Source organism: Schistocerca nitens, chromosome 5 (assembly GCF_023898315.1).
Source record: "Schistocerca nitens isolate TAMUIC-IGC-003100 chromosome 5, iqSchNite1.1, whole genome shotgun sequence".
NCBI lineage: Eukaryota > Metazoa > Arthropoda > Insecta > Orthoptera > Acrididae > Schistocerca > Schistocerca nitens.
The window spans coordinates 229,027,456-229,042,196 of NC_064618.1; the positions used below are offsets into that span (position 1 = coordinate 229,027,456).

General features: G+C 41.1%; 1 protein-coding gene across 1 annotated transcript in view; it reads right to left on the reverse strand.

The window, feature by feature from the left end:
- Nucleotides 1–14,741, reverse strand: part of LOC126259589 (transmembrane protein 245) — a 269,387-nt gene that overhangs the window by 70,970 nt on the left and 183,676 nt on the right. The window contains exon 10 of the mRNA XM_049956501.1: nt 5,124–5,224. Within this exon, the coding sequence (XP_049812458.1) occupies nt 5,124–5,224 (101 nt within the window). The remainder of the gene's footprint in view (nt 1–5,123; nt 5,225–14,741) is intronic.

The following is a 14,741-nucleotide window of genomic DNA, read 5'->3' on the forward strand; positions in this document are numbered from 1 at the left end:
CAGGACACAAAAAGCGCGCGCGCGCGCGCACACACACACACACACACACACACACACACACACACACACGGTACTGCAGCTTGACTGAATTGAGGGGTGATATCAGGTGGAGCAAAAAGGGCATAAAAGAAGTGAGGAAGGGATGGAAGGATCAGAGGGAAAGGTGACTGACAGCTGGCAACGAGAGGCAACCAGCACACATGACAGACCTGTCAGAGAAACTCGTCATATCATCTACCAGCTCTGCTGTAACTTTTCAAGGCATTTTGTGTGGAAATGAGCACCAACCAACTGTCTACCCAAATCAATAGCCACAGCCAAACTGTGGACAAGAGCAAGGTTCGGCACCTAATGGCAGCAAATGTTGCTGAACATAGATGCTTGCATTCAACAGCTGCTTCACAGCCCAAAACACCTAGATTCAACCCGTCTCCTGTCCAATAACCCAGTATCAGCTTCACTTAAATACATACATGAGAATTGTCATTTGAACTTGTAGTGCTCCTGGCCTGATCTCTGCTAGCACCTATCCCACATTCACCTCTTCTTTCTCTTTCCTCTATCTCCCTGTTGTCAAGTGTCACACATAACATCACCTGAACCAGAGAGAGCTCACTGATTTCACATTCCTACCTTGTGAGCCCTCTGCATCATGCTCCAAGCTGTCAGCCACTTTGTCTCTTATCTTCCCTGCCTCCTTTCTTCCCTCAACCACTCCACTTGATACAACTGCTCATCCCAGTATGGTTGCAGCCCCAGCTACATGGTGACTTTCACCATTGTCATTCCCTTTTGTATCTGAGTACTGATACACACAGTCAGAGAGAGGCTGTGTAACCACTGAGGCCTATGAAATGGCCTCACGTCCAGTGAGGTCTCCTACTCAGGGTGAACACAAATATAGGCTTGTGCACAAGTTGAAAGATCAGAAACATAAGTGGCAATGTAATTGTGTGTATGAACTTTGTCTACATTATCGGGCACAATGGTTGTCTAGGCTATACTATCTTTTGGACCTTGCAGGATGGCGTACAATCTCCGTTCCGCTCTGGGATTCACACGACAAGGATATGAAAATGCCACCCGTGGTCTGCAACAGACCGAAGATAACCAACGTAACTCAGATGATAATACAGCGCAACATGGGACACGTCAAGACTCTTCACAACTTGCAGTTGACGACGGATGGGAGGTTCGGAAGACAACGCACACTGATCTGTATTTGCACGCAGACAGCTGCCACCACCCTTCACAGAGGAATGGGGTACTTAAAACTCTAGTACATAGGGCGCGCACTATCTCTGACACAGAGAGTCTACCCCAGGAATTGGAACATCTGAGAACTGTATTTCGAAAAAATGGGTACTCAGAGTGGCAGATTCAACGTGCTCTCCGCCCAACCACTACAGCACAACCTGTGGATATGGATGAAATCACGAGGGAGGAGGTAGGCACTGCGTTTATCCCATATACAGGCGCACTCTCGGGAAAGATCGCCCGCATTTTGAAGAAACACCGGGTCGGAACGGTGTTTTGTCCTCCGAATAAAACTCGTGCACTGGTGGGGAGCGCCAAAGATGACCTCGGTTTGAGGAAGGCCGGCGTGTACCAGATTCCGTGTCAATGTGGCAAGTCGTATATTGGTCAGACGATGCGTACCGTCGAGGATCGATGCCGTGAACACCAGAGGCACACTCGACTGATGTATCCGAGCAAGTCGGCGGTCACTGAACATTGTTTGTCGGAAAATCACGCCATGGAGTATGAACGCACGAGGATTCTGGTACAGACGTCGAGATACTGGGACAGCGTTGTTAGAGAGGCCATCGAAATTCGCACCAATGACGACCTCATAAACCGTGACTGTGGCTATAATCTTAGCAAGGTTTGGGAACCAGCGATTGGGTTAATCAAGAGTAAATCGAGCAAACGTATAGTTGTGACGACCACGGCGGACAGAGCCATCACACCGACGTCATCTCAGACGCCGTCGCAATCTGTTCCACCGCGTGACCGTGGCGCGGGGCATGGACGGCGGAGTGAGCGCGCCGCGGGTGGAGGGTATTTAAACCGGCCGCCGCCGCGACCGAACCCAGTTCCACCTGAGCAGCCATAGTGTACGGATCTCCGTGCCGGCACGTTCACAGGAGCTCAGTCCGTCAGTTCACCTGCTGATGGCGACATGTATGATCGCCGAAATATTGTGCCCGTTGGACACTGTAGACCGGCAGTACACCCGTGGATATTTTGATCACTGAGGTGATGCTTGGTTCCACAGTGAGTCAGTTGTTCGGTATGCGAAATCATCATGATCAACGGTTTAGAACTGCCTGTTTGTTCCAATGGTCTCCTTGGCCAATGTCTGTGCAAGTAATCATGAACTTTGATTCTGCCTACACCAAATGGGATATAAAATGTTGTTATTTATATTCCACAAAGGACTTTCGTTATAATATTTAAAGTTTGGATTTTAATTTTTGTACAAATAACAGTTTTTGTCACTTTATCTTTATTTCTTAAGGTCTGTAACGGGTCTTGTGATAAGTTTTTATTACAATAGTTATTAACGGTTCCACTTATTGTCTTCAAGCAGCCAAACATGTTTTACAAAGCATGCTGGCTACCTGCAATTTTAAACTTTGTTTTATACCTGGTGTACTGCGAGCGGTGTTTCTGAAGAAGTTTCCTGATATTGTTTGTATATCAAACAGTACCTCTGCCATGTTTAATTGTTCTGTTGTACACACATTTTTCTAGTCATTAATAGTCTATTCACTTGAACTTTAGAGATAGTTTTATATGAACATTTCCTGAAGTAAATTACCAAAAATAAAAGTAAAATGGAAGAGATACTGGATAAAGATTAATTTGACTTCAGAAAAGACAGTTGTATTAGATAACTAATTTTTTCTTGCTCTGAGTAACTAACGGCAAAGGAAAACCAGGATAACTTTAAGCCATGGTGCATACACAAGTCTTTCAGATTCTAAAAAGGAATAAGATGCTCAAATATGAATAATAAGTTGAGTAAACTAAGATGCATACAAGAACTAAGTGGAGGAAATATATATGGAAAAACGGAAGTCAAATTCCTGTTAAGAAGCATGTAAGGTAAGTTAACAATGTATTTTCACCATTGTGTAACATATTGTGTCCAAGAAGCAATGGCTAAAGTTGAAAACATGGCATGAAAATGATATCCAGACTGCAGAAAATCTGCATAAAGAAACTACACTCCTGGAAATTGAAATAAAAACACCGTGAATTCATTGTCCTAGGAAGGGGAAACTTTATTGACACATTCCTGGGATCAGATACATCACATGATCACACTGACAGAACCACAGGCACATAGACACAGGCAACAGAGCATGCACAATGTCGGCACTAGTACAGTGTATATCCACCTTTCGCAGCAAGGCAGGCTGCTATTCTCCCATGGAGACGATCGTAGAGATGCTGGATGTAGTCCTGTGGAACGGCTTGCCATGCCATTTCCACCTGGCGCCTCAGTTGGACCAGCGTTCGTGCTGGACGTGCAGACCGCGTGAGACGACGCTTCATCCAGTCCCAAACATGCTCAATGGGGGACAGATCCGGAGATCTTGCTGGCCAGGGTAGTTGACTTACACCTTCTAGAGCACGTTGGGTGGCACGGGATACATGCGGACGTGCATTGTCCTGTTGGAACAGCAAGTTCCCTTGCCGGTCTAGGAATGGTAGAACGATGGGATCGATGACGGTTTGGATGTACCGTGCACTATTCAGTGTCCCCTCGACGATCACCAGTGGTGTACGGCCAGTGTAGGAGATCGCTCCCCACACCATGATGCCGGGTGTTGGCCCTGTGTGCCTCGGTCGTATGCAGTCCTGATTGTGGCGCTCACCTGCACGGCGCCAAACACGCATACGACCATCATTGGCACCAAGGCAGAAGCGACTCTCATCGCTGAAGACGACACGTCTCCATTCATCCCTCCATTCACGCCTGTCGCAACACCACTGGAGGCGGGCTGCACGATGTTGGGGCGTGAGCGGAAGACGGCCTAACGGTGTGCGGGACCGTAGCCCAGCTTCATGGAGACGGTTGCGAATGGTCCTCGCCGATACCCCAGGAGCAACAGTGTCCCTAATTTGCTGGGAAGTGGCGGTGCGGTCCCCTACGGCGCTGCGTAGGATCCTACGGTCTTGGCGTGCATCTGTGCGTCGCTGCGGTCCGGTCCCAGGTCGACGGGCATGTGCACCTTCCGCCAACCACTGGCGACAACATCGATGTACTGTGGAGACCTCACGCCCCACGTGTTGAGCAATTCGGCGGTACGTCCACCCGGCCTCCCGCATGCCCACTATACGCCCTCGCTCAAAGTCCGTCAACTGCACATACGGTTCACGTCCACGCTGTCGCGGCATGCTACCAGTGTTAAAGACTGCGATGGAGCTCCGTATGCCACGGCAAACTGGCTGACACTGACGGCGGCGGTGCACAAATGCTGCACAGCTAGCGCCATTCGACGGCCAACACCGCGGTTCCTGGTGTGTCCGCTGTGCCGTGCGTGTGATCATTGCTTGTACAGCCCTCTCGCAGTGTCCGGAGCAAGTATGGTGGGTCTGACACACCGGTGTCAATGTGTTCTTTTTTCCATTTCCAGGAGTGTAGAAGCTTTTGAAATAATCTATAACAGAACAAAGTCAAAAACTGAGTGTACAGATTAAGACTGATACAAATAGATAAAAAGATAATAGCTGAGGAAAAAAGTTTACAGAATACCTTTATCCACTAGCATCTGTGTAAATGTGATCATGGTTGACTGTGGTATGGTGCGGGTAGTTCCATATTTTCAGGAATGGGATCCATGCCAGATTTATCTAACACAGGATATTGAGAATAATTGGAAGAAAGTAGCGTGGATTGGCACTGATTTGTTCACACTATGCAGGAATGTATCAATATGAAATTGCAGGAATGGCTAATAACTGAAAATCATGTTTGGATACAGCCATCAGCAACATTCACTCTCATACTAGGAAGTAATGTAACAGATTGTATTCCCTACACGCTAGAAAGACAGTAAAAATATGTTATTTCCATGGAAGTCTCTTCAGATAAAAAATTTTCAGCATACCTACTGCCATTATCTGGGCTGAAGCTCCGTATGAGATCAACTGGTTTGTACTCCTGTCCACTAGAACTCAGGAGGTAGAATAGCGCTGTGAAGAAAACTATCTAAAATTAAAAGAATATGTCATCAGTATTCATTCCATAAATTACAGCTTTAAACTTAATGCTTCAAAAAAAAAAATTTAATCTCTTTGTGGAAACAAAACTGTTATCAAATGAAGAACAGCTAAAACTAAATACACACATTAAAAAAAAACCTAACTGAATAACTACTAAACAGCTCTCAAGAAACCACTAAAGTTAGGAAAAATTGTATTAACAGCATGTATTTTTCCATCAAAAAAGTAAAATTATATTACACTAAATCTAGTGAGAACAAATGACTAACAGAAAAATTGTTCATACCTTAAATATAGGTGAATCTAGAAATTGTTACAGGAATATTTCTCATCTAACAGGTCTTATGCAGTATATGAACACTAAAGTAAAATTCTTCCATGTTTGGGCGGCTGCCTGTTTGTATTACAATGCGACTGTCCCGGAAAATGGAAACCAGTGCCAGTTGCAGTTTGCCTAACAGCCTCCAGGGGCAACAAGGATTTGATTTTCAATATTCTTTATAACATCAATGGAATTTGAACTTTTAAAATGCTGTCTTAGTCTACTCATTAAGAGGTATACTCTTATATTAAAAGTTGAACACACAAAGATAAGTATTACAGTTAGAAACTTCATCTTTGTCTTGAGGCAGCATAACTGATGGTGCGCAAATAACGGAATTTTACTCATCCAGTATCTGAGAATGAGAACATTTAGCAACTGCCAACAAACTTTACAGATAATTTAAAACCTTTACAAAACTTCAGCATCAGACATGGCATTTTAATTTACCACTTCTTTACTACCGACTACTGGCAACACAATTTTCCAGACAGTCGTAGTAAAGAAATAGATGGTATCCACATATAACACTGAATGCACTTCCAAGATTATATCATTGTACAACACTGACATCATAGACATTTATATGCATGAAAAACTAGCTCCTGATCAAAACAACACACAGTAAAACTTCAACAGGCATGATGTTTTAATTTATTACTTACACTTTGAGGCAATCACTGAATGTATCTGCAAAATTATATTATTGTACATCACACAGTTCTGATGATGTGATGTCATAAACATTGAGATGCACAACAAAACTTACTTTTGGTTAAAATGGAGCACAAATTACACAGATTATATTCATCCAGTATTTCACAATGAGAGCAGTTGGCGACTTCCAACAAAGTTTAAGCATAATTTCAAACCTTTACTGAATTTCTTCTTGTTTACATACTTAACATCAAATATTTAACATATTTACTCATCTGTAAAGTAATCTTAGGTTTGAAGCTGTTTTATGCAGAGGTGTTTGATTCTTTCAAGAGCTGGTATTATGCTTATATGCTTATATCATAAAGCACGACAGGGAGGAGGAGGAAGAGGAGGGGGAAGAGGAGCAAACTTCAAATTGATGTCTCTAGTTGATGTAGCGTTTGCTCAGTTGGTACAGAGTTGGGAAAGGAATCGGTTGTTGTCCTCCTTAAATAATAGCGTAACCATATGGGACAGGTATTACATGTTGGTTCATTCTAAATATTGCCACATCACAACCATGATAAAGTCCAAGTTGGAAAGCTGGGTCATCAATAAAGTACAATACTTAGCACTAAAAGCAAGCTTATTACGAACACCAAAGTATAGCCAGAACAGAACTGAACTCCTGGACAAAGAGTCCAGCTATTTATACAAGCATCAAATATTCCAGAATATACAAACACTACAAACACAAGAAATTTTGAGAACCTTCCAAAACAGATAAATATTAAATGGAAAACAATTATTGGTGGTCAGAACTGAATGGGCAACTTCACCCAAAGATCTAACCACGATGCCACACTGTATCCAGCACAGCTCACGTCATTGCTCCCTATCTACATCTACATCCATACTCCGCAAGTCACCTGACGGTGTGTGGCGGAGGGTACCATGAGTACCTCTATCGGTTCTCCCTTCTATTCCAGTCTCATATTGTTCGTGGAAAGAAAAAGTGACCCTCCATTTCAGAAGTTCTCATTGGAGCTGACTACATCACTCTGGATCTCTGGGCATGTGAAATCAAACAATAAAAAATATATTTGTTCTTGACAATCTGGAAATTTGTAATTTTTTGTCACTTTATTCTATCTAAAAAAGATGACAAAATCAATAATTACAGATTTTTTGGACATTTCATTTTTGAGTTTTCCAATACTGTGAGATTTTTGTAAATCTTAAAATGGCAATATCTTGAAAACTATTTGACATACAGACCTGAAGTTCATACCATTTTATTCAGTTTATTACATGCTTTAAAAACAGGTGCTACTTCATCAAATGCATTCAAATACTAAATGTTCTCAGACAAAACTTTTTTAGTTTTTGAAACTTTCAAAATATGATTTTTTTTTATTTGGGGGGGGGGGGGGGAGTTATGTTAGTTGTTCTACTTGTTAACATGTGTGTCACATTTCACAGTGGTATTCCAAGTGGAACATATGGAAATAAATTTTATTTCACTGGAATTCACACTGCCAACTGTACCTCAACTGTACATGGTTTGCTAGCTGGTTCATAAAACTAGAGTTAAAAAGAAATTATTGAGTACTAATTAAGCATACTTTGGTTTATTATTTTCAAATTGTACCAGACCATATCATACAACATTTAACATAAATATATAATGGATATTATGCCTTTTCCATTTTATGTAACTTTTAATGTACTTTTAGTTCACATTTATGGGACAACACAAAAATATATACTGCCAACATGAAATAAAAGAAAAACCTTAATTCATATTGACAGTAATTCGCTTCAGTAGAGATGAGCTGTTGAGATAAAATTGCCATAGCACTGGTGAGGGAAAGAGAAGTCTTGGCGCATGCATGTAACTCATTAAGCACACTTGCTCAGAGGCTCAAGTGACAGAAAAGTATCAGTCTGATGATTTAAAATGCTTAACTGTCCGATAAAATGCTGAAAGGCTCTTGTTAGAATATGAGAAGTATCAAGCAAAGCCACTGAAGTGGAATATTGTACTTGTATTCAATCATCTGCTTTTCAGTGTTTTGTTGGATAATTAAGCATTTTAAATCATGAAACTAACAAACTTTTTCCACTTTGGCACTTGAGGATGTTAATGTGGAATGAAACCAGTTGCTCAATAAATGCACCTAAAATAAAAGTTGAGACGGTTTTCTTCACATTCATATTGATCAGTTGCGAAAGCACAACATGATCAAATATAAATTTCCTTCCAATTGTTTCAGTTGGGTAAAGAATATACGCCATCAGTAACTTTTTCTATATGAGATATGATGAGCATAAAGCACAAAAAAGGAGCTTGGCAAAAAGATTTTATGAAGGCACTGCACTCACACGGACTGAGAAGTATTCCTACGAGCAAAGCTAAAAGGTAAGAAAAATTGTTTCTGATTTAAAAAAAATTTTCATGTTCATAACATTCATGTGAGTCCAGCGGCAGATGGATTACAGGACCTGTTGCTTCAGCTTTTTATAACAAACGGTGGATGGTTTGTGTGTTATCAAGAGATAAAAAAAAGGAGAAGTAAACCATTTATTAACATCAACAAAAACAATCAATTTTTGAAAATATAATGTAATTGGAAGGATACAAAATTAACTGACCAAGCAGCAGCATTGAACATATATATAAAGGTATTAAAAGTCTGCAAGCTTTCAGAGCCAAAGACTCTGGCAGAAGGGCTGAAGGAGGACGAGGGATGACGGAAAAGGGCTGACGAGGTTTAGGAAAAGTCACCCACAATCCCATGTCAGGGAAGACTTACCAGACAGGATGAGAAGGAAAGAGTGATTGTTGGGGACAGCACCAGACAAGATTGCAGTCACCAACAATGAGTCTTTTCTTCTCCTTCTGTCCAGTAATTCTCCCCTGACCTGTGTTTCTGGGCAACTCTTCCAAAGTCTATCCCTTTTCCTAAGCCTCGCCACATTTTCCTTCGGCCCTCTTCCTTCCCCTTCAGCTCTTCTGCCAGGAGGAGGAGTCACTGCCTCCAAAAGCTTGTAAACTTTAGTACCTGCATATGTGTGTTCTCCTGCCGCTGCTTGGTGAGTAGATTTTTTATCTATCCAATTACATTATAAAGCATTTATTTATACATCCTTGTGGTCCAATTCTTTCTTTTTCATAATCAAGCAGACAAAATAAACTGACTGTACTAAAAAGAATTTCAGACTTTGTAAATTAAATCCCACAACTGCCACTGGAAGAACATTCTGTCTTTCTTGTTGAAGATGACTAAAAAATTTCTCACTTCATGACACCCAAGTAACAAACTGTCAAATAACAACACTGTTTAATTAATTATACTGATTAATATTAATGTATTTTAAAGTATAATTATTTAAATTATTCAGAGTCTGTTCTGAGTACATGCTGTGTAGTGTGTGTTAAAATATTTTCTCAGTTAAAATCAAACAATGGAAAATTGAAACATCATGAAAAGAACAGTTGCTTCACACCATGCAACGCACATGCTGAGTCGCAAATAGGCACAACAAAAAGGCCTTCAACAGAATTACACACACACACACACACACACACACACACACACACACACACACACACACACACATGTGCATGTATGCAAATGCAACTAACACACGACCCCAGTCTCTGCCAGTCTTTTTGGTGTGTCTATCTGTGACTCAGTATCTCTGTTATATGGTGAGTACCAACTATCTTTTTTATAATATTCTCATTATTTTCACAGTTAATATGAAAAACCCAAATTTGAATTTATGTTCAAGTGTGTAAGTCTAATAACGTAATACACTGATTGTCACCAAATAAAAAATAATAAAGATTTGACAGCCTTTTTGATTTTTGATATTTAAGGCTTGTATTATAACTGATGTCAAAAGTCCCACAGACTATGCACTACTTGCTGCGTTTACCAGTAAAATAAAATGTATTCTAATATGTTTCCACTGGAATACTACAACGAAATGTGGCACACACATTAACAAATAATACATGACTAATGTAAATTTTTTAATTAAAACAAAAAAATTCCAGTTCCAACACTTCAAAAATTAAAAAAAAAAATTGTTTGGGAAAATTCAGCATCATTATGAATACCACCAAGCAGCATCCACTTTTAAAGCTTATACGAAACTGAATAAAATGGTGTAAATTTTAGATCTGCAAACCAAATAGTTTTGGAGGCAAGGTGATTTTATGGTTTCAAAATGTAACAAAAACTGCATATTCATGAAAGTTTTAAAAATTAATGACTCAAAATTGAAGTGTCAAAAAAATTTTAATTTGGGATTTTTCATGCAAACAATTACTACTATAAATGAACAAAAACTTAGCAAAATCTGTGATGTCAAGAACCAGATCACTGGATGATTTCATATGGACTGAATGACCCAGCTTGTCAGTGGTCCCCTGTATGGCAGCATCTGCAGATCTTCATGTTCTGGTCATGTTGTCACATCCTCTTCACTATGACGAGCTTCAGAGGTAGCTCCTCCCATTGAAACATCATGATCTTTGAGTGGTCCGTCAGTTTCCTGAATGCTTCAGGACCGTAGGAGGACACCATAGAGATGACATGCACGATGTCTGCATTTTTATCTTCTTGATAAAGGATCATAATCCTCAACTTTATCTGTGATGTCTAACAAGCAATAAAGGATGTGATATTGTACAAAATAGAGGGGGGGGGGGGTCCAGGATCAGTATGCAAGATTACCATCCTGCTTCTTCGGTCCTAATGATGAAATGTTTCACATAGTCATACAAAGCAGCGGATGTATATCCACTGTCATTCCAGCCTCATCACCATGGAGCAAAAAGAATTGTGTGAAATTTGAAGTGTCTCTCTTCTCTGGGTTGGAAGTGAATGTTATAATGGGCAGAATTGTATTCCAATCTCTCTTTTTAACAGAAACATACACTGAGAGCATATCTGCCAACATCTTATGAAATCATCCTCCTGTGGATGGCAGACACTTGTGACATTGCAATAATAAACTCCCTCTTATACTAGTCTCAACTGGAAGACTTTTCTATGATAAGAGATCATTACAGGGACTGTTCCGTGCTTCATAAAGATGTCTTCTACAAGACACCTCACAATCCTCAGATCTGCGGTAGTCAGCACAGCATTGGTGACAGCGTAGCGTTCAGGTAGTCAGTGCAGACTATTACCCATTGATTCCCATTTGTCAACTTTGCACATTTCCCCAAGACTTCGATTCCAATTCTGGTGGACTGGTGCTGCTGTAGACAAATTTAGTACTAGACGTGCTGGAGGTAACTGCAGCACATGCTCCCGTCTGTGGCATTCCTTACAATGGCTCGACTCATATAGTGGCCAGTGGCCAGCAAAACATGTGTCTGATTCTGTTTAGAGTCTTCATGGACCCCAGGTGACCAGATGTTCGTGCGTTATGGAAAAACTTTAGACTAGCTCGCTGTAGATGAGCTGGGATGATAAGCAAGCATTTCTGCCCCAACAGATTGTAGCTACTCACAAAATCTACACCTACATCTACATAGGTACTCCACAAGCCACACCGTATGGTGCGTGGCAGAGGGTACCCTGTACCACTATTAGTCATTTGCTTTCCTCTTCCACTCCCAAATAGAGCAAGAGAAAAACAACTGTCTCTAGGCATCCATATGCGCCCTCATTTCTTGAATCTTATCTTTGTGGTCCTTATGTGCAATTCATGTTGACAGCAATAGAATCGTTCAGCAGTTCTCATCCTCTAAATTTTCTTAATAGTGTTTCCCAAAAAAGAACATCATCTTCCTTCTAGAGATTCCTATTTGAGTACCCAAAGTGTCTCTGCAACACTTATACATTGTTGGAACCAACTGGTAACGAATCTATCAGCTCACCTCTGAACTGCTTCAATGTCTTCCTTCAATCTGACCTGGTACAGATCCCATCAAGAATGGGTCACACCAGTGTCCTATATGCGGTATCTTTTATAGGTGAACCACTCTTTGCTAAAATTCTCTCAAAAAACTGAAGTCAACCATTCACCTTCCCTACCACAGTTCTCACATGCTTGTTCCATTTCATATTGCTTTGCAATGTTGTGCCCACATATTTAAACGAGTTGACTGTGTCAAGCAGGACACTACAAATGCTGTATCTCAACATTAAAGTTTGTTCTTCTTCCTCACCCTCATTAACTTACATTTTTCCACATTTAGAGCTACCTGTCACTCATCATGCCAACCAGAAATTTTGTCTAAGCCGTCTCACGTCTTCCTACAGTCACTAAACTTCAACACCTTACAGTACACTACAGCATCATCAGCAAACAACTGCAGACTGCTGCACACCCTCTATGTCAAGTCATTTATATTCCCTTCATTAATTGGAATTCTCCTTTGGTTTGTTCCCCATTCTTTGAGGGTTCTATAGTTTTCAGCACTGATGGACCTTTCCTCTGCTGAGTAGCAACGCCATATCAAGCAGCGATGACAGATTTTATCCTTGCTGCTGTGTTTCACCACAGGATTCCTTGAAAGGCAATCAGCATCTTTGTGTTTCCATCTGTTTTTGTATATGACTGTAACATTGTATTTTGGTCCACCACAACAGTGAGTGGTTTGCCAAAAAAATACAAGCAGAACTTGTTGATGGCTCAAAAAACTGCAAAAGGCACACTTTCTAGGTTGCAGAGAACTTTCTCTCTGACTTCAGTATAGTATTGTGGAAGCATAAGCTATCACTGTTGTGTCTAGACCATACAGCCTAGACACAATGCTGTAGCCGATAGGGCACGCAAGGCTAACGCAGACGGGCGTGAAGTCTGGAACATGAGAACTTATAAATGAATAAGAAGAAAAGTACGTAGATGCTTGTTACTTAACTTTTAATTAGTCCTTGGAATACATCTCTCTTGAATATTAGTAAGCTATAGGCACTGATACAAATGGCGCCTTGCTAGGTGGTCGCCAGTTAACTTAGCAGAGGGCTATTCTACTGTCTATCTCTCGGCAAATGAGAGCAAGGCTTAGCACGTCCAATCGCTAGCTATGTTGTCCGTACAACTGGGGCTGAGGTCTCCTCAGTCTCTCGAGACCTGCCTTGTGGTGGCGCTAGGTTTGCGATCACACAGTGGCGACACGCGGGTCCGACATGTACTACAGGACCGCGGCCGATTTAAGTTACCACCTAGCAAGTGTGGTGTCTAGCGGTGACACCACAATCACCTTTCAGCACCTTCCTGGAGCTGTACTAGAACAGTACCTAATCCCACAACCACTAGAATCAGTATGAAGTTCTATTTCAGCATTCTCATCATACAATTCTAAAAATGGAGATGTTAGTGCCTCCTTAAGGACAAGGAAGGGCCCTTCTTGGACCTCATTCCAGGAAAATGTGGCAGGCCCCTGCAGTAGTTGTGCCTTGGTACAAAAGTCCTTTATGAATTGCTGGTAGTACAAGCCCATTCCGAGAAAGCTTTTTACATCACAGAAGTGCCAAGAGTCAGAAAATGTATGACTACTCTTATTTTCTTTGGATCTGGACATATTCCATCAAGATTCACAACGTGGCTAAAAAGTGACATTGTCATCCAGATATGAATTTAAGGTGTTCAAACAGATTGTCTACCACATGTTCGAACGTGGCTGGAGCATTACAAATAACAAATGGCATGACTCTGAACCCCCAGAATCCATCAGGGGTTATGAAGGGGGTCTTTTCCTGATCAGCCTCATCAACCTTGATTTGCTAGTAGTCCATTTTCATGTTTGCAGGTGAGAAATTCTTTGCTCCTTTTAAGAAGTCCTGGGTATCATCAACATACGGCATTAGGTAGACAACTTACTTTGTGATTTGGTTCAGTCATTGGTAGTTAATGCAGAAACACCATGTACTGTCCTCTTTCATCAGGACCACAAGAGAGGACAAAGGATGTTCTGAAGATTCAGTGAAGTTATCTTGCAGTATCTTCTCCACTCCCATGGGCTATCCATTGTTCAGCTGATGATACCCCATACGAGTGCTGGCTAACTGGTGGATGATTGCCAGAGATGATACAGTGTTCTACTGTGGACCAATTGGTCTACCTTTCTCGACTTGGGATATGAAAGTATCCGAAAATTGGCGCGGAATGGCTGGAACTGACCAATGTTGTTATACCATTATTTTCTATACCATTATTTTCTAAACAAATATGAAATTCATTCGGTCAATCTGTACTCAGGATGATAATAAGTTATTACAAGTAAATTGAGAACCAGTACTCAACAGAAAGTGCTTTATAATAATTAAACAATGGAAAATATAGGCTGTAACGTGTGTGAGAGTTGCGTTTGCGTGAGAGAGAGAGAGAGAGAGAGAGAGAGAGAGAGAGAGAGAGAGAGAGTGTGTACACGTATGTCTGTCTATTGCTGGCAAAGGCCTTAACGGCTGAAAACTATAATTGTGACAGTCTTTTTGTTGTGCCTATCTGTGACTCAGCATCACTGCTATATGGTGCGTAGCAACTTTATAATAATGTACTTAAAAAAAAGTGA